Raw genomic sequence first — 20,254 nt, forward strand, 5'->3', positions numbered from 1 at the left:
GAAGGATGCAGACTTGATGGATTCTTTATATTCTAGAAATATTGGTACCAGCTGTTTGATGATGTTTATTATAGAGCCAAACCAAATTCGTTTTCCTCTTGAAAAACAATCATGAACCTCTATTCTTGTTTTGGTCTTGTTTTAACCTTCCAAACTAAGTTTCACTCTTCTGATTTTCTAAACAAACCCATAAACGTAGATTTGGGTGGTAAGGTAATCTAGTGAGATGAAACAAATTTCTTTATTAATCACACTGTGTATTGCAAGGCACTTTGTATCTATAAACCTGGGACCTCATCAAGGGGGAAATGTTGATCCTGCCTTACAAATGAAGAAGTTTGGAACTTTGTGTTTTACCAAAATAGCTGTTGAAAGGTTACAGTTCATGTAGGGCCTTTATGGACCCAAGATCTCAGTGCTGTGGGTATTAAGTGACCTTTTGACATCTCAGACATTCTCTTCTCATGCCCTCTTCTAAATACAAACAGCCTGTTTCTTTAAAAATACATCTTTTTCCCATAATTGAATTCTCATATTTTTAATTCTGTAATTATATGATCCCACTGTCATGTTATCTAACGTTACATGGGGCGTGCTGTGGTTAATCAGACCTACTCTGTAGCCATTTAACTCTGTATATTCCACAATGGAAAGTCAGCTCTCAAGTAGAGACAGAGAGACAGGCTGTGGTGAGAGGGTAAGTTTGAAAGGGGGTGTGGGTCTTAATATTTGGGGTTTTCTTGCCCGGGATTAGAGAAATACTATCCATGCGACCCTTTCTCTAATGCCGTGTACTAGTAAAATATAAAATGGTCATCCTCCATTAAGTAAGTGGTGGTGGTTCCAGGATGGAGGCTTAACGTTTCGTGGAATTAAAGTGAAACACCCCAAAGGAGGAACAGTGTTTCGCAAAATCCCCTAAGAATCACGGAGGGCGCGTTTTAGGCCCATAAGGATCACTTGTGGTGCTTGTTAAAGCTGTAGATCCCTTACGGCCTGACCGCTGAGCTTTTAATTTACGAAGTCGGGATCAATCTGCATCGGCTAGTCATCCCAGCTGGCCACATTCTGAGGCAGTGGTCCCAGTGCCTCTCAAACCCTAATGTGTGTGCAAATGGCAAGGGCACCTTGTCCAAGTGCAGGCTGGAGCTCAGTGGGCCTGGTGGCGCCTGAGACTCTGCATGTCTAGCCCGGCCCCAGCTGATGCTTTCGAAACTCTAACTTACCACGGTACCTTTGCATGTCCTTCTAAACTAACTCGCTGACTCCATATGTTTGGGCTGGGTCTTAACGTCCTTCAAATCTTCTGTTTGCTATCATTTTAAAATACTTACATTGCTAATCTTGTTCTTTTTCTTCTTTAATGCACACAGATGTCCACCAGTTGCATCCTGAAGTGCCATTAGCTGTAACCGAAGACCCAGATCCTAAGACCACAGCCAGGTACTCCCGCTGCCAAGAGCTGAAGGCCATGGAGCTCTCGGACAGCGACCGCCCGGTCAGCTTCGGCTCCACGTCGTCCTCGGCCTCTTCCCGGGACAGCCACGGTTCCTTTGGCAGCCGAATGACCTTAGTTTCAAACAGCCACTTGGGCTTGTTTCCCCAGGATAAAGAAGCAGGGGCCATAAAGCTGGAGCTGATTCCAGCCAGGCTGGTTTCCAGCAGCGAGCTGCAGAGGGATAGCCTGGCCGGGCCACAGAGCACAGGCTCGGGCAGCGACAGGCAGCCCCGGGCCCCGCGGAGGGCGGAGGCCAACGGGGCCACCAAAACAGGGGCCGAGTCGGCCACCAGCCCCAAGCTCCTCTACGTGGACAGAGTTGTTCAGGAAATCCTGGAGACTGAAAGGACTTACGTGCAAGATCTAAAAAGCATCGTAGAGGTAAGGCAAACTTTTTTTTTGAGTCTGTCATGCGGGATAAATACGCTTGCAAACTAAGGAGCAAAGCCAGGTGTCGCGGATGTGCCGTCTCCTAAGATGCAGAAGGGGTCTGAACATTTGAACAGGTCATAACTTAAGAGAAACCCTAGGGCCGTACTCATGGTGTTAGAATCCTCTTAATATTTGCATTAATGAATTGATTACGTGTTAGGAGCAAGAACGATGATACCAATGCGTTCACCACTGTGTTGTGCTAACAACTCCTACACCAGGGATCTGAGCGCCTGGCAGACAGTGGAGGGGATGGAGCAGGCCCCCTGAACTGCAGGTGTCAGGAGTATTGAAATGGAGCCATCAGGCGAGCTGCACCTGGTGTCTGGGAGCTTCCAAAAATACTAATACCTGTACCTGTGTCCCAGCTCCAGAGACTATCATTTTATGGGCCTGGGGTGTGGCCTGGGCAGTGGGCTCGTGAAAGATCCCAGGTGATTCTAATATGCAGACAAGCTTGACAACTGCTGTTCTTTGCTGTTCTCTGTTTCAGCTGGCATTTGGCAGAAGGTGGTAAGTGGTAAAGGGCAGAGAAAATCTGTGGACTGTGTCTTATCTTGGGAATTTCCGTTCATTTTTACAGTAAACAAGTCTGCATAAATTGAGCCTGTGCAAATCGAGCTCAGCTTATGTGTCAGGTTTCGTATTCTGGAAATTCAGTTTTTAATTTGACTTTGACTTATAGATAGGTTTTTAAGGATTAAGTAAGAATTACCAGAGCGGCTCAGATGTTAACTTATTCACAATTAATGATTAAAATGTTAATATTTTAAAGGCACATTTATATATTATAAAGCTACACTCACTTTGCTGCCTAGTAATATACCAAATTCTTTCATTTGTTAGTGCTGCTTCCTGTTTTAGAGTTTTAACCTAAAATGTTTCAGCATAGAGTAGGACATTTGCTGATGAGAACATTCCCCGCCAAATGCATGCATTCTTATAGCTTTAGCAAAAAAACTCTAAGGCACGATTGTGTGCCGAGCTCCACAAGTAATAGAACCAGACACTGTCTGCTAAAAATAGTTATGACATAACTTCCCAGTAAAAATAGAAAAATCAATTGATGCTCAACCAAAACAATATGTGATACCAAATGTCAAATAAGCCTGGCCAATTATTTTTTTAATTTCAACAATGATGTCATTTGTACTTGAGAAGAAATACCTGTGAAACTGCCAAAAACTTTACAACCTCTTCGGAGACTTATGGTTGTCAAAGCTTTCTTTAGTCTATGCCTTTTCTTTCTTCTTTTGGAAAGTTTTCCACCTAATCTAAACTTGCTATCCTGCGAGAGAAGCCTTTAGTTACTGAGCTGGTGTCCCGTGAACACTCGCTTTTTGGGGGCTGGTTTATACACACTGGGTGAAAAGACACAAGGTAAAAATATGAACGAAAGAAAGCAGATCGCGAGAGCTTGCGTGTAGGTTGCCGTGTCTGCAGTTCCAGATTTATAGAGCTTGCTTTTTCCCCAATAAATCCTTTTTGGTGATGAGAAGGAAATAAATTTAGAAAAGACAATCAGGACAATATTTGCTCAAAAAGTTTCATTAAAACCTCTCTTTCAAGCTGCCCAAATGTTCCTGCCTTTTTTCCCCCCCTTTATCTGTGAATTAGCCATGTTTTACATGAGGGTTTGGTGGATATTTTCTATAAAGAGCCAGATAGTAAGTGTTTCCAGCCTTCTGGGCCCTGAGGTCTGTTGCAGCTGCCCAGCTCTGCCACTGTAGCTCAGAAGCAGCCGTGAATGGGCTTGAAATTCCAGTAAAACTTTGGGGCCAGGTTGGACCCAAAGGCCATAGTTGCTGACCGCTGTATTAGACTGTAAATTTGTGCCTACAATTCATCAACTGTAAAATGAGACTAAATAAATAGTACCTGCCTCATAGGGTTATTATGATGAGAATTAGATTAGATAATCTATGAAAAGCCCTTACAACAGTGCCTGGCACACGGCAAGCAATTAATCAATAGAAATTATTTTTAAAAAGAGATGATCGTTCTCACCAGCCTCCTTTGAATTGGCGGTTGAGGGTAACTATCCTGCCTTACCCAAGGTCTCTCAGTGCAGTTGGGCTATTTCTAACGAGTCCACTGAAAGTTCGAGGTGGCACATAATTAGGAAGAGGAAGAGTGAAGAAGGGTGTCAAGAGGGAGAGTAGTTGCGGAAGAAAAGTCCCAAACGTAGCGGGAGGTGCCCAGATAGAAAGAAGTAGGTGCCCTTGTTCCAGGGGCCCTGGGTGCTTTGAGTCGGCATCTCTTCAGATCAGGGATTTGTCGTTACAGCCTCTTATTCACATACTTTCACTGTGTGACCACCTTTGTTAATCAGGATCAAAAGTTTAACAGCAATTAGACTTGTTTTATCTACTTCTTTTCTTTATTAAGAGTAACCAATTACAGCAGGTCCTGAAATAACATCGTTTCTTTCCATATTGTTTCATTGTAACACTGACGAGACACCTTGGGAACTTAACTCTTCTTTCTATCCATTGGCTGGTTTCCTTATACCTCGTGTTGCTTAAAGTCACAAAATCTACCCGCGACATTAAATGAGAACTTACTGTATTTTCCCACTTGCAGCAACTCTACCCAATAAAGACAGTTACAATGAGTATTTTTTAAACTACGAAGTGCCAATAGTCGAATCATTTACGAGGTAACTGGTGAGTCACTTTTCATTTACGCAGTAGCACAATTCCGGCTTTCTGTACTCTGCTTTGTTAAATCCCATCTAACTAATGTCCTTCGATAGTCACTCTTGGATTAGTGACTTTCCCCCATAAGTAGTACATTTGACCCGTATACCATATCCATACGTAATCCTCGCAGCTCAGGTTCAGATTTGGTTTTTAGGATTTATAAACAGAAACATTTTTTGTAAAAGAGGATTGATATATACCCTGATTTAAGAGACATTAACACAGTGATTCGACATGTTCAATATCATCAGAGTCACTTATATCTGAGAAGAGATCCTTCCGAGCTTATTTAGGGAACAGGATTCTCAGATGTTGGTTACATATGCAAAAAAGGCCGAATGCCTTTCTTTCCCAATATATAGAGACATTGTATTAAAATAACCCCAAATATATAGGTATTTTTCTTTCCCATGCCATTTAGGGGTTCAGAAATGAACTCCTAATACCTTCTGAAAATTTAACTAAAAAACGTTACTGTTCTTATTCCCGTTGCTCTCCACCCCTTGAATTAGTTCCTGGACCCTTCTCTGTGCCCACCCCCCCCATGGCTATGCCAGCCCCTGCTCCTTTGCCCAACATCCAAGTGCATTGCTTCTGTGCACTGGATGTTTGACACAGAGAGAGAAGTGAGGTCTTGCCAACCACCCCTACTCGGAGGAACAACAGAGGCATTATTTCCATGTCTATATTTGGCTCCTAATAACATCCACAGACGAAATTAGATAATAAATAGAAATTAAATTTTAAAAGTTAAAAGTAAAATTGCCAGTGATACAATTTGTGGAGAGAGAGAAATCCGTGGCTGGAAAGCAGAAAATTAGGGGCTATTTCTTATTTCCTGAGACCTTAGACTGACTGAGCAGGGACTCTCATGGGCAGAGCGGGCTACTCCAATCTTTCTAAATGGTCTATGAAAGAGCCTGAGAGCCTCATAAGGTTTGTCCCTGGATATAGTTCATGGCCTGTTTTAACCTTTTAGGGAAATTTTTAAAATAGTTCATGTGATATAATGCTGTGTAATTAGAAGTTACGTCCCTAACTACAAAAGGGCATCTTTGAACTGTAAGAGATGCTAAATTAAATTGGCTTGGGGATGTTGAGGACATGTATATGATGAAAAAAGTGGGTAAAATGTTTGTGACATGTTTATTTTTTTCTGTCATTTTCTAGAGAGCTAAAATCCTTTTCAGGTACCTTTGTCCATATAGTGTGTTTAAAAGCTAAGACTTGAGTATTATAGCACTAATGTTTAAAATTTCAAGAGCCAACGCCTTAAGCATATCTTTGTCAAAAGTATTCCTCATTGTTCAAAGCCGCAGCGGAACCAGGGTCAGAAGGCCATCTCTGACCCTCTCCCTCGCCCCCGCTTCTGTGCGCGTTACTCTACACGCTCTTGGTTTATTGCGTGATGATATAGACGACAGCGTCGGGGTAGGTGAGAGAGAGAGGATGTGTCACCCACGATGACCTGAATCCCATTGAAAACTATTCTGCCCATTGCTGGAGCTCAGAGAAAGGGCTGCTGTTAGTATGGGGGTGTCCAGTCCGTTGGCGGGGGCCTCTCACACTGGGAAGCAAGCCTTCTCTGTTTGTGCAGAATGAAAAGGGGAGCCCAGGGACCGCGTCTTGGGAGTTCATGCCGTGACTTGACCGTTTACTCTGCCTAGAGGCTTAGCTCTTAGGCTCCCGAGGTGACTAAGACTTGAGTGGTTTCTGAGGAAGCCCAGCTTCCTGCCGATCCTGTTGGAGGCAAGCTCGTTGGTGTGGAAGGGGCCGCTCGTGTCTCTGCCACCCCCCTCGGCTGTAAAGGACTGAGTCCACGCGGGCCTTCGCTGGACCAGCCGTAACTGCTTAGGACGCTGGACAGAGGAGAATGGTCTTGAGTCAGGGAGAAGGCTGTGGAGAGAGGAGACTGGCCATAGATCGTATTGTCTTGGTGCTTGCAGATGTCCTCACGCAAAACCTTCCCTCCAGGTCAGCTAACATTTATTATACTGACGCTTTTTATGAGATTCATGGAGGCGAATGCCGAGGGAAATCTGTGTTCAGCGCTGGAGTGTAGGACTTGGCAGGGATTGTCTTTAATGAAGGCTTGTTATGTGGGTGGATTTAATAAAGAACTTACACTATGGTACTTGGCACAATTTAATGTACTTTTTCTTTTACGTGGCATTTGAGCACTTTTATTTGAATGTCTCTATTTGTTTTCCCTCTACAGGCTTTTATCATAATGGGTGAGTGAGATCTTTCTTAAAACCATTTAAGATCTATGATAATTTAGAAGCAAACCTGCTAAATAGGTTCCTGCTTATGTAGAAACTGTTCCTCAAATAGCACATCTAATCACGCTATATAATCCCCAAGCCTCACTGACTGTTCACTTCCAGGTCTCCTTATTGTTGTTGTTGTTGATGTTGTTATGGCTCCTTCCACCCTATCCTCTCGCACTCTCGTCTCTTGCCACCCAACGATGACAAACACTTGGAAAGTGGGAACACAGTGGTTGGAGTGTCAGTCTCTCCTACTCATGCGGGAGGGAGGGCAGAGGCCTGGCATTTACCTCTCTCCATGCCTAATGGGTTTGCCCATTTCGAAGGTTCTGTTAATACCTTCTGATTGATTGCCAATAAGCAACGAAAATAGTTCAAGGGGAGCAGCATTTAGTAAAAGCTAAGGGAGTCGAGGTTTGCAGAGTTGCCATGCAAAAGGAGCTGTTGGCTGCTCACAAGAACTCGTGTGTATTAAATGACCGGTGGCAGTTTAGGTTATTTAGTTACATAAAAATGCTTACAGCCGACTCTTCGCACAGTCACCAGCGATCCACACTGAGGAGACTCTCATCCTCAGCATGTGGCTCCTGAGGTCGGGGTGGCCTGCGCCGTCTCGGTCAGCTAGAAGGGCCAGAGGACATGGAGACATGCGTTTGGGAGTTTCTGAGACAGGCAGGGAGGCAGCTCTCACCCCTCCTCTCATTGCCACGGGGGAGAAGCTGGTCAGGCGGCCACACCGAACTCTAAGGGAGGCTGGGCGATGTAGTCTAGCTGCGTGCCCAGAGGAGGCAGGAACATTTTTGTGAACGGCAGTCTGTCTCTACAATCCTTTATATATACAGTTTACCCTTGAACAGCACAGTTGGAACTGCATGGGTCCACTTATACATGGATTTTTTTTTTCAATAAATATACAACCAGCCCTCCATACCCTCAGGGTTTTACATCTAACCAACCTCAGACTGAAAGCAATATTTCTGATCCTCAATTGGGGATCTGCGATGTGAGGGCCGGCTTAAGTTATATGTGGATTTTCACTATGTAGAGGTCAGCGTCCTGAATCCTCATGTTGTTCACAGATCAACTATAATTGAAATATCTCATCGTAAAACCTGCACCACGTATCCCCACCACCATCAGTAAAAATAAAAATACATGAAGAAGAAGGCAAGAGAGACTTTTGTGGTGCTTTCTGCGGAGATTATAGTTACTTCCTCTACTAAAAAACCTGATAGAATGTTTTACATGGAATTCTTCATTTAGGGCTTAAGACACACTCAGACCAATGTATCTTTCACTGCTCCTCTATCTCCTCTGAATCTGTTTTAAGCCCTAAATGAAGAATTCCATGTAAAACATTCTCTAGGGCAACAGACCAAAGCTGTCACTTAATAGAACGATGCTTGGGAGCTGTAAGTCTATTGCCACATTGAGAGAGCTTATGAAACGATGGAATGTCTTCCTTTTTACTGCCCTGCCCATTTTAAAAATTCATTTCTGTGGCCCATTCCGAGAAGCCAAACAGAATCATGGGCACTTGAAGAAAAAATAAGCAATGAAAAAGCAAAGTGCTAAAATTGTTTTAATACATCCTTTTAGGCCTTGCACCCCCCAGAGCAACTGGCATCATTATAGATGCTCTTCCATGAGACGCTGACGTCAACTTGCACCTTTTCAGAGGTGAACTTGTAGAAAATAAATTCACCATTGATGAATAGTTGTCTAGTTACAGTTGACTCTTGAAAAGCATGAATTCGAACTGCAAGGTCCACTTACATGTGGATCGTTTTCAGTAAATACCTGCACTGTTTTTGATCCGCAGTTGGGAGTCAGAGGAGGTAGAGGCCAACTATATGCATTGGTCCACACCATTTTATATCAGGGGCTTCAGCATCTGCAGATTTGGGTATCTAAAGGGGGTCCTGAAGCCAACGCCCCTCGGATACAGAGGGACAACTGGTGTAGTCAAGTTTTCGGAGAGCCAGGAGTTAGACTCAGATTTTCAGCTGTGAGTGGGGGAGGGTCTGGCGCCCGTAGCCCCTCATGTTGTTCAAGGGTCAACTATATATTGTTAACCTTTACCTGCAGTACAGTTTTCAAATTGCTAAGGACTTTGTAGCGATAGGGTAAAAATGATCAACTTATGGAATAATTGTGGATGCAGTGACATTCCTCAGTGTCTCCCCATGAAATCCTAAATCTCAGGTAGTGGAGAGGTCACCCTTGAGTTCCTGGCAATCCTGAGCTGTGACCTTGTTCTTGAAACTCGGAGCCGGGATGAATAGTTGAGGTGAGCCTAAGGATGCCAGGGTATTGGAGGCCCCGAGTCAGGCTCTCTAGAGCCTTCTTCCCAGGCTGCAGGAATTCACGGTCTGAGAATTGCTTATAGACAGGGATTGTTTCTAACACCCGTACAGATGCCTACGACTCAAGGAGAGAGCACAGATGACACAGGGGAGGACCTGAAGGAGTTGCAGAGTGCCCACAGTAGGTTCTGCTGTAAGGTGACGTAACATACGTGTTCCTAAAAGTCACTCGCTGCACAGAATCCCATGGGGGAAAATAGGCCTGTAGGAAAATGGGTTGGAGCTCGCCCTCCAAAGCGTCACCAGTGACGCATAAAAGAAAACAGGAATCTCACAAAAATGGAGGCGGTTGTGCATGTTAGATGGTTGAGAAATACATGCACACGGTAGTAAGAACGACCCTTCACCGTGAGAAACCCGAGCTTGCTCTGGAAGCCACCAGGTTCCCGCCCGGCCACCCTCTCTGAGAGGGAAAGCACGTGGGGCAAGAGGGAAAGGAGCGACAAGGAAAAGAACAGGGACAGCGGGGGACACAGGAGGCACGGGGGACGAGGGACGAGCGGAGAGGAGCCCCCGCAGGTCTGCCGCGCAGGAGTCACGAAACAGGGTGACCTGGCGTCAGCCCCTGATGGGGTGGGGGGCTCGTCCTCACGGGCGGACCGAGTAGCCGGTAGGCAGTTGAGTGTGAATGTGTATAGTGTGTGTGTGAGTGTGTGAGTGTGTGAATGTGTGTGAGTGTGTGAATGTGTGTGTGTGAATGTGTGTGTGTGAATGTGTGAGTGTGTGAATGTGTGTGTGTGAATGTGTGTGTGTGAATGTGTGAGTGTGTGAATGTGTGTGAATGTGTGTGAATGTGTTATGTGTGAATGTGTGTGAGTGTGAATATGTGTGTGAGTGAATGTATGTGTGTGAGTGTGTGAGAGTGTGTGTGTGTTTGAGAGTGTGTATGAGTGTGAGTGTATGTGAGTGTGTGTGTGTGTTGTGTGCACTTCTGTGCACTCTCAGGATCTGGGTGTGGTTTTCTGTGTTTACCCAGAGTTTCTCATGGACGAACTCCTACCCAAAAGCAAAAGCAAAAATTAGGAAATTTGAATTCAAGCTGTTCCCCGATATATTAATTGTGTGGGAACAAATTCATGTTTTCAAAACAAATGTTAAGCAGAACTGACTGTACGTATTCTTTCGAACTGTTATGACTCGTTACTAATAGGTGTCACCACCCCCCTGCCCCCTTTCCTCGGCCTAGACGACCAACACTAGACCGGTTGCTAAGAACCATGGTTTCCCGTTTATGTGGAACGGACCAATAAAGACAGTGACAAATATCCTCAATGCACTTTTCATTTCCACTTTATAAGAAAAAATGCTCTAAAAGAATTTCTTAGCAGTTTGAGAGTTTTTTCATACTTTTGAAAACTTTAACAAATAAATTTTTACCCTAATCTTAAACCAACAAACATGATTACTTATAAGTATAGATAGGTAGAATTTTTTTCAATACTGAAAGGATTTGCACAATTTGATCAAATATTCTTGCACAAACTAGAGCATTTGTCATCAATGAAACTTTTTAGTGCACCAAGGAGATTTAAGAGGTAACTACTAGTGTGTCTGATGTTAAAATTAGAATATCTTCCACCTACACATGCAGATTCAGTTAGACAATATATTAAAGGAAAGGATCAACTTACAAGGTAATGGGGGAAAAAAGAAAATAGAAACTGTATTTTTCACGGACATAACTGAGTATGTTCTTTTTTTTTTTTTTTTTTTTTTGAGTGACCAGGCACTTGTACAAATGCCTGCAAATAAAAAAGGTGAAAGCCTGGGGTAGGGCAGGGCTGGGAAGAGGGGGTTAAAGCAGGGGAGGGGGAGGATTTGAGGACATCTGTAATACTGTCAACAATAAAAAAATAAAATTTAAATAAATAAAAAAGTCTCTTCCCATTCTATCAGCCTTTTCTTTTAAGGCAACATTTTGATTGTTTAATGAAAAGGCATTTTGAAAACTTCAGTTAACTCTGGTGATTGAGCAGCTATTATTACGAGGCTGCTAAAGAACTACTGATGTATTTCAAAGCCTGCCCGTGGGCAGAATGCTATTGAAGATTTGCTAAAACAGGTCCTGTTCAGTTGGGCTGGAAGCACTCTGCCTTTGGGTGCGTGCCATCTTGAATATTCAGTTAGACTGAGTGGGTAGAAAATTACAGAATTCAGGAAATTATCTTCTAAACCAACCAACCTTCAGTTGGGAGAAGTTTCCCATGACCAGAAATTTCTTCCAAAGAATAGATGTTGCCTGCACCTTGTGAAACTAATCGTTAGAAGAACTCAGCCAGGTCATGTGACAAGCCTGACTGTGTGTGTGTGTGTGTGCGTGTGCTTGTGCGTGTGTGTGCGTGTGTGTGAAAGCAACCTCGCTCCGTAACACGCAGCCCAGGAAGCGGCGGCCTGGGCTGACACATGACTTGTCAGCTCACATAACTTAGTAGTTAACTGTTCTCTGATCATTAATGTTTTTGACTTCTCCTCTGCCCACCATGCCACTCGTGGGGGATGGCATTGTTCTGTCCAGCAGCTCAGGTGCAACTTTTTAATCTCTTTCTTAATCGTAGTAAAGCATAACAGAAAACGTATCATTTTAACCATTTTAAGTGTGCGGTTCAGTGGCATCAAGTACATTTACATTGTAGCACAACCATCACCACCACCCGTCTCCAGGACTTTTCTTTCACCCCAAACCGAAACTGTGTACCATTAAACACTAGCTCTTCATTCCCCTTCCCTCAGCCTCAGGCAATCATCGTTTTTTTTCTTTTTTGAATACACATAACATAGAATTTAACCATTTTTAAGTGTACAGGTCAGGGGCATTAGTACACTCATAATGTCGCACAACCAATCTCCAGAATTCTTTTCATCTTGCAAAACTGAAATTCTCTACGTATTAAACACAACGCCCTTTTCTTCCCGCCATCCCCTAACCACCATTCTACTCTCGTTTTCTGCAAGTTTGACTGCTTTAGATACCTCATAGAAGTGGAATCGTACAGTATTTGTCCTTTTGTGTCTGGCTTATTTCATTCAGCATCATGTCTTCAAGGTTCACCTGTGTTGTAGCTTGTGTCAGAATTTCTTCCTTTTTAAGGTTGAATAATATTCTATTTTATGGATATATCACATTTTGTTTATCCATTCCTCCTTTGATAGACACTTAGATTGCTTCCAGTTGCACAGAGTTTTTGATTAAGGTGGATCACACCAAGTTTTAGAACTGGAGAATAACTCAGTGAGGTCTAACTGACCACAGATTCTGCAAGGGTGAGGTGTGTTGGTCCAGTTTTCTAGGAATAGAGAGTGTCTGCAGTGTATCTGACACTCAACAGGCTGTCAGTGAATGTTAGCTGAATGGATTCTCTCATCCTACCTGGTCATTTTTGCAGGTGAGAAAATGGCTATTCAGAAAACCAAGTGATTTCTCCAGCTGGATGCAAATCCTGCTTCTATCATTTACTAATTGATCTTGAACACTTACTTAACCTGGCACAGTCCTGGCACAGTGGAGGCACTCAACAGATGAGAGCTGTTCAGGCCGCAGACCCTGCGGCTCAGCATTGGCAATGCCAGGACTGTATCCTAGTCCTGTCTCCCATCCATTTCATTTAGAAACAACTAGAAAAAAAACAAGCATTCATTGGGTGCCCCTCTCATACCAATTGAGGAAGGTCCTTATACATTTTTGTTAATGAAACTTTCTGGAAAACTATTACTTTTATTGCCCAGTTTCTACATCTCAGCCATCAGCAAGGATGGAACTGACATATACATAGTGAAGGGAAGGGCTTGTCACTTCTGTGTCTACCCACCACACAGTCCAGACAAAACCAGAGCTGTGACACAGAGGGGAAGTGGGAACAATCGGGGACACTTCCCTGGAACTTCTTGGGGCAAGTCTAAAGCTGCCTGTGAAATTGCCCTCTTTTGCCCCAAGCACAGATACAGGCAGCCTTTCAGGGGAAGGAAATTGTCTCCCTCAGGCCCGGAGAGTCTGTTTGGGCCAGTCCACTGTGATGATAAAAGGACCACCGGGCACTCTGGGGCCCTGTCCCCCAGCTCCTGTTCTAAAGTCAGAGCTGACTCTGAGGGCTCAAAAAGGGTAAAGGTTACCGACAATATGTGTAAACCTACTTAATATTCAGAATCATCTAGAATGTTCCAGAACTAACTTTTGGTAAGGAAATTCACTCTAGGAAAATCCCTACTTCAAAAATAGGGAAAAGCAAATCATCAGAAACACCCCTTGTGAGGGGCACACACTCAGCTAGATTCTTACCCAGGACAGTCAGCGCTTGTAAACAGGTTCAAAGGGGCTATTACTCGAGAGCCGTTAATGCTTATCACCTGGGAAATCTGGTTGGGAGGAGCAGCTAAAAATATAGGGCTTTTTCTACCGTAGAGGCTGCCCTTGAGTATCGCCTGGGAGTTTTTATAACTCCTGCAGCCGAAGCTGCACCCTGGGCGAGATAAAATTCGACTTTCGGGGGGTAGCCTCAGTTTTTCCTAAAGCTCTGCAGATTCTAGGAGGCAATCAGTGCCAAGCTCCACTGTCCTAAAGGGAATTTCCCCCCTTTGTTATAAAGTAAACAACAGGCATTTAAAGGGAGCACAGATTACCTCTCTGTCTCCCATGGAATATATAACAAAATGATGAAAAGCTAAAATCCTCAAGGACTGAATCCAAACCCTGGCTCTGCCCTTTCTCTATAGAACCTTGGATGAATTACTAAACCTCTATGTTCCAGTTTTTTCACCTGTAAAATAAATAGGATTGTTGCAAAAATTAAATAAGATTATCCATACAAAATACTTCGCAAAGGCTAGGCATCCAGTCAGCTCCCAGATGAGAGCTATTATTATTATTATTATTAATTATTATTAGTATTCTTGGTATCATTTGAACAAGGCCAATAATTTCCAGTAGGTTTTAAAGTATCATAACATTGTTGTGCTCTCTAATCTATGTTCAAGTATTAGTTTCAAAACTTACTTGAACTTTGCAGTTTAGAAAGCATGTATCTTGTAGTTTTTAGTTTACCTGACATACCTGGGTGTAGCTGGGATTCACTTCTAATATCATAAAGGGATTCAGTGGTGGGGTGAGGTTATCTTCAGAATCCTGGTTTGAGCTGAGCCCAAGGGGGACTGATTTAGGGGCAGGGCGCAGGGCGGGCCCGGCCTCCGGAGCCAGGCCTGCGGTCAGCTGCGTGCCGTGGACAGTGAGCAGCTGACCCCGCTTCGTCCTTTGCAGACGAGCCTAATTCAGAAGAAAGCAAGCGGGACGCTAAGGACGACTGGCGATGGCGTCTCCGCCAGCCTTGGTGCTCCAGAATGGAACCGGGAAATCAGTGAGTCCTTTGAGCAGCCAGAGTCGATGTTTCAAAGCCAAACAGTAAATCCTTGTCTTTGCCCGAGGACAGGCCCCAAGCTCCCACTAAGAGCCTGTTTACCCTCGTGTTTAAAATCAGCTTCATTATTTGGTTTCCTAGCTCACAGCAAAGGTGGGGGTGGGAGGGGATGGATGTGACAGGCACAAAGGAGCCGGGAAAGAAGCCTTCAGTCGATTAATTAGTGTGAGGCCAGTTAGAATGGTGCAGACTCGCCTCGGCCCCCATGGCGAATTTCACTCGTAATTACGGCCCCGCACTGATGAGCCTGGATGGCAGGAGCATTTCCTATGTTTGGTAAAGCGCCTAAATAGATTGTCTGACGCCTGGCCTTCATAGACAAAGGGAGTACTCAGTTACGATAATTGAGTTTTTAATGGTTTTCACTAACCTAAAATATACGTAGTGTAAAATTCACCATTTGGATCATTTTTGAGGGTACGATTCATTGGCATTGAACACGTTCTACGATGTTGTGCAACTATCACCACTGTCCATTTCTAGAACTTTCGTATCCCAAATAGAAACTCTGTGCCCATTAAACAACTCCCCCTTCTTTCTGGCAGCCCCCAGCCCGCTTTCTGTCTGTGCACTTGCTGGAATCACACACTATCTGTCCTTCCGCGTCTGGCCCATTTCACTGAGCAGAATGTCTCCCAGGTTCACCCATATTGTTGAATGAGTCAGAATTTCACTATCATTGGCTTTTAATACGCAGAGAAAAATCTTGTACAATAGCTGGTCTCTTGACAAAAATGAGATGACACTTTATGAAAGATGCGAGCCATCCATACTCAAAGAATTAGGAAAAGAACGAAGAGACCTGGCGAGCATCTCTCCAACCCAAGCAAGCGGAAAGCTTGTTCCAAAGGCGAGGAGTCTTTGTTTTGCTAAACTGATACAAAATAACTCATAATGATTCTTGGGCTTGAATTGGCGGCACCCCCTTCCCCCAAAAAATAGGACACATGGAGAGAGGCTGTGGCTCAGGTCTGTGGTTTCAAATGGCAAAGTCACAGAGGCATAGTCACGCCTTAGTTTTCTCTACATGCTGCCTGAAGGACTTGTGTGTGAGCATGTGTGTCTGTGATCATGTGTGTGAGAGTGTGTGTGTGTGCGTGTGTGAGCGTCTGTGAGCGTGTGTGTGCGTTTTTGTGAGTGTGCATGTGAGCATGTGTGAGCACGTGTGAGCGTGTGTGTGAGCATGCGATGTGTGTGCATGTGTGAGCGTATGTGAGTGTGTGTGCGTGCGTGTGTGTGAGTGTGCATGCATGTGAGCGTGTGTGTGTGTGTTGGGGGAGGCAGCGTGAGCCATTCCTTTAAACCACATTTTAAAATATTTTCTTCTGCAACAAACCCTTCCATCCCCTTGGGAGCAACAAGCAATGTTACAAGTGCGCCTTCAGCTTTATCACGGGGCTTCCAGTTCTGTGCTCGCCCCTGAAGCTGCGAGCGGGAGATGAGCCAGGGCGCTGGCAGCCTGCAGCAGCCCACAATAAATATGAGTCTCCGCAAAGACTGAGGCCTTTGTGCTCCGCAGCAGAGGATAAATCACTCAGCCCCTGCCCCGGGTCTGTTTATAGCCTCCTAGAGGGTGCTGCAAATGCAAATGCCCAGAGAGAAAGGGTGAGAGTTAATCTACTTGTGATTTCTTTTCTTGGGCAGGCGGGAGTTGGGAGGGCAGGAAGGGAGTTAAAAAGGGAATGAAAGCAGGGTTTAGGGACCTTTGTCATCTTGGAGAGGTCCTGTGTTTTAAAAAAAAAGTGTCCCTGAGACAAAGGGGAGGGGAGGGAGCCACAGAGGAGCTCCAGCTAGGGTTACAGTTCAATACAACTTTGGCCACTTAGAGAGCTGGAGAGCTCAGCCTGGGGTGAGTTAACCCTCGCCTTCCCAGGCTCTGCTTCACCCTGTTAGCAGACTGACCTGGTCTGCAGGAACCTCCACCACTGCTCATTCTGCAGACACGCAGAGCCCAGGGGCCTGAAGCATGAGCCCTGCCAGTGGCTCCCCTCAGTCTTGTGGCGGAGAAGGAACCACATAGAGATTTCTATAGCATTGTAGGATCACCGCCCGCCCTAGTTCCTTTATCATGGGTTATAGATGGAAATGTGCCCAGGAGCTCCTTACGATGATTTGTCAGTGTGCAGATAAAGTCCATTTGCTTTTGAACAAATAGAGGTTTCAGTCTGGCTATTTCCTTGCCCTACTGAGAAGGAACCCGGGACACAGATGCCCACACAACAGGCACCACTACCAGCCAGCATGAGCCTGGCACCCTGTGTGGGGCTCTTTGCATGGACCTTGTTATTTAGCCCCGTGAATGAAGATGAGATGTGGATAGCTGTACTTTCCCTACATAGCAGCAGACACAGGGGAGTCTTGGCAAGTTCAGTTCCCTGCCCAAGGTCAGGCTCTCAGACCAGGCACCTGCCTGGGCAGCCAGTCCGTTCCCGCCACCCCGAGTTGGGAGTGACGCAGGGGCTGAGGCCTCCACGAGGAACCCGCTGTTCTCTCCCTGGTGACATGCTCTGTCCCCAGGTAGATCTGCGCTCCTGGGAGGGTTTATTTACCTCAGGTGGAAACTGCATCTTCTGTTCAGATTCTAAAACTGCTGCTGTAGGAATTCAACCTCTACAATCTCTTGAAAAACCACATACGGAAACCTTATCCTATGGTCTCTCTCTCTCTCCCCTCTACCTAAGTAACAAGATGACCATAAACATTGTGCTATATATAGATTTCAGAGAGGAGAGAAGTTTTCCTCAAATCACACATTTCACTCTCTGGGCACAGATTGGGACCAGGCCTCCAGTACCACAGAAGGAAACCTTTGCGTTCACCCAGTCAGCAGGCCCCACGCTCTTTGAGAAGGTCAGGTTTCTGGGGAGCGTCCCATCAGGCTGGCCCATCTCATTTTACCCTCCGGACGGTGCCTCTCCCTGCTTCTCTCCAGCTCCCCAAGCCCACGGCTGACCGTGGGACAATAAATAATTTCTGGTGGAGATCTGACTGTGCTGAGATCAACAATAGTATAATCAGAGAAGCAACAAGATATGCCCTTGGGGCTGCACATTGTTTTCGGTACAATGAGCGGAACCGCTTAGCCTATGCATTTCCATATTTAGCTCCGGATTACCTAATGCCGCGGAGTGCACTCACTTTCATCCGCAGTGAAACGCTGCCCACCGAGAGCGCGGCCTTGTGTAGATTCTTTACTTTAATGTATACAGCCTCACTGCCTTGCAATTTTCAAATAGAACAGCTTGACCTTGAGGGGCATTATCAAAGTGACTCAGGAGATGGGAAGGCAGCTAATGTCTTCCAGCTTCCTCCTCTGGCTTATTAACATTGTCCAGGTTGAAGCTTCATTTTGTTTCAGGGTTAGAGTTCCAAGTAAATTGGCACGAATAGCACTAGGCTTTTGTCTCTAGGGCCTTGTTTCGTATCTGTCCTATCTTGAGCACCTACTGTATACAGACCAATTACCAGGAGAATTACCTATGAGACAGTTTCTGTCTCAGGAAAAGAGACTAGAAAGTGTTGCAGCTCATTGGATAAGCCATATAGTTCCTTACTGCCCAGGGCATGATTAGGTTAAGGAAACACTCACTGCTGATGTGTACTTGGGTGCATCTGTGTTAATGGGCCGTTATTTGGTGTCTTTATTATTTCAAAATCGCTGGTGCCCTAGAACGGAGAGCCCTCGGGTGAAGTGTGGGTGTGATCGGGTCTGTGAATAGGAAGTACTTTGGCCGCAGAAATCAGTGGCCACGTTTTGATGTTGAGCGAAGGCTTTTAGGTCGTCGCTGGACTGAAGTGACGCGCGCTCTGTGGAGAAGCCGGAGCCTCGCCGAAAAGGCCCAGCCGACCGTCGGCAGGGCGCGGGCCGGGAGTTACCCTAACAGGAGTGCTCCTTGTCTGCGCTCCCACGCGAGGCAGTAAAACATGTCGCTTGTCCCCTGTCGTGAGGAAGCTTTCCTTGGCCGGGCTTCGTCCTGCCCGTGTCAGCAGGTCGACCTTTCCCTCTGACAGAATCCATGCCCTCAGAGCTGCCCTCTCTCATTTCTGACTGATCTCCACTGTATAGCGATTCCTCACCCTGTAGCTTCAAACCTCCTGCTTTCTAGGCTGTTCATCCTGCACATTTCGTTTGTACTTGAAAGTATCATGGTGCCAGGGGAGCTGGGAGAGTCCCCGGGCAGTGGCTCGGAGCTCCTGGTTGGGAAGGGGCCGTGCAATGAGAGGGCTCCGCGGAGAGTCGTGCAACTAGCGCGGGGGCTCACCAACCGGCTGGCCCGCCTGGGTGTGGGGTGCTCGAGGCAACCGAGAGCCACGCACTGGGGAGGGGACAGGAGGCCCGAGCCAGCCTTGAGAGATAAATGGCAGGTGGCTGAGCGCCGGCGTGTAGGCCACTGGAAAAGCACAGCCTGGGGTGTGGTTGGTGAAAACAGGAAGGAGCAGGCTCAGCACGTGGGCGGACAGACACTAATTCACGTGCCGTCGGTGGCCATCCTGACACACGGAGGCGCCTAGTCAGTGAGAGCTGTCATCTTTGATGGCTCCTACCCTATACCTGCTGAAAACCACATTTAGTCCCGAGACAAGGTCAGCAGTAAACCTCTCTTGCTGTTTAAAGATACCGCATTAAGGACGAAACCCTTTGAACAGTGGAGCAGGGTTTCAGAGCCCAGGCCCCAGGCAGCTGATCCTGGTTTGAATGCAGCCTAGTCGCTCATTGTCCGACCTTGGGAGGCGATGGAACCTTTCTAAGTCCAATAAAATGGGATTAATAATGGGACGCACCTCCTGGGGTTGCTGTGAAGATTAAGTGAGATAATGCATACAAAGCAGGGAGCTCAGTACCTAGCAATAAACATAATAACAACAACAACAATAATAATAATAATTAATAATAGTGGTGATGGCAGTAATAAATAGGAATGAAGAGGAGTTAAACTTCAGATGATCTAATAATATACGTTTACTTTACTGATCTTTTATTTTCTTTCCTATATACAAAACCCTTTGGGCTTTATTTAATTTTCCTTAATTACCATGTTTCGAATTACACCAGCGGCGGCGTGATTATAATTGAGATGAATCAGTTTCTCATTTTCAGGTACTTAAAGCTTTGCCAGGACATCGCATCTCTCCACCACCTGTCAGGCTTCACGTTTTCCTCTGGAATTAGAGCTGCGTCTAATCGTATCTGTCTGCTTCCTTGGGACCTGGAGAGTGAAGGGGCAGTGAAAAACCATGCTAAGTAAAGTTAACATGAAGAAGGAAAACATGAAAAGAGAGTTGGTGAAAAGGAGGGCCCCTGAGGGCTCATTCTCAAGGGAGTGGCTGACAAACTTCCTCCGCTTCCCTGCCTCCTCAGGGCCCATGGGAGCCTGGTGTAGGCTTTACTCTGGAAGGCTCTGGCAAACTCTCTGGTGGCCCATTTTGAAGATTTAAACATATTTTACATTTCTGTGCATTCAGTAATCACAGAGATTGTCCCCTAAAACGCTTGCTTCCTTGCTTTCCTTTTTTCTGGTAGCTAGAAATGATGACAGAATTAAAGATACAGAAAAAAAAAATCAATGGTAGGTTTCAAATT

General features: G+C 45.4%; 1 protein-coding gene across 2 annotated transcripts in view; it reads left to right on the forward strand.

Annotated features, from left to right (window-relative positions):
* PLEKHG1 (pleckstrin homology and RhoGEF domain containing G1) overlaps positions 1-20,254 on the forward strand; it is a 114,211-nt gene that overhangs the window by 36,903 nt on the left and 57,054 nt on the right. For both annotated transcript variants that reach the window (XM_087817688.1, XM_087817687.1), the window contains exon 2: positions 1,374-1,879. In XM_087817688.1, the coding sequence (XP_087673814.1) occupies positions 1,374-1,879 (506 nt within the window). The remainder of the gene's footprint in view (positions 1-1,373; positions 1,880-20,254) is intronic.

Source organism: Miniopterus natalensis, chromosome 5 (assembly GCF_054644295.1).
Source record: "Miniopterus natalensis isolate mMinNat1 chromosome 5, mMinNat1.hap1, whole genome shotgun sequence".
Lineage (NCBI taxonomy): Eukaryota > Metazoa > Chordata > Mammalia > Chiroptera > Miniopteridae > Miniopterus > Miniopterus natalensis.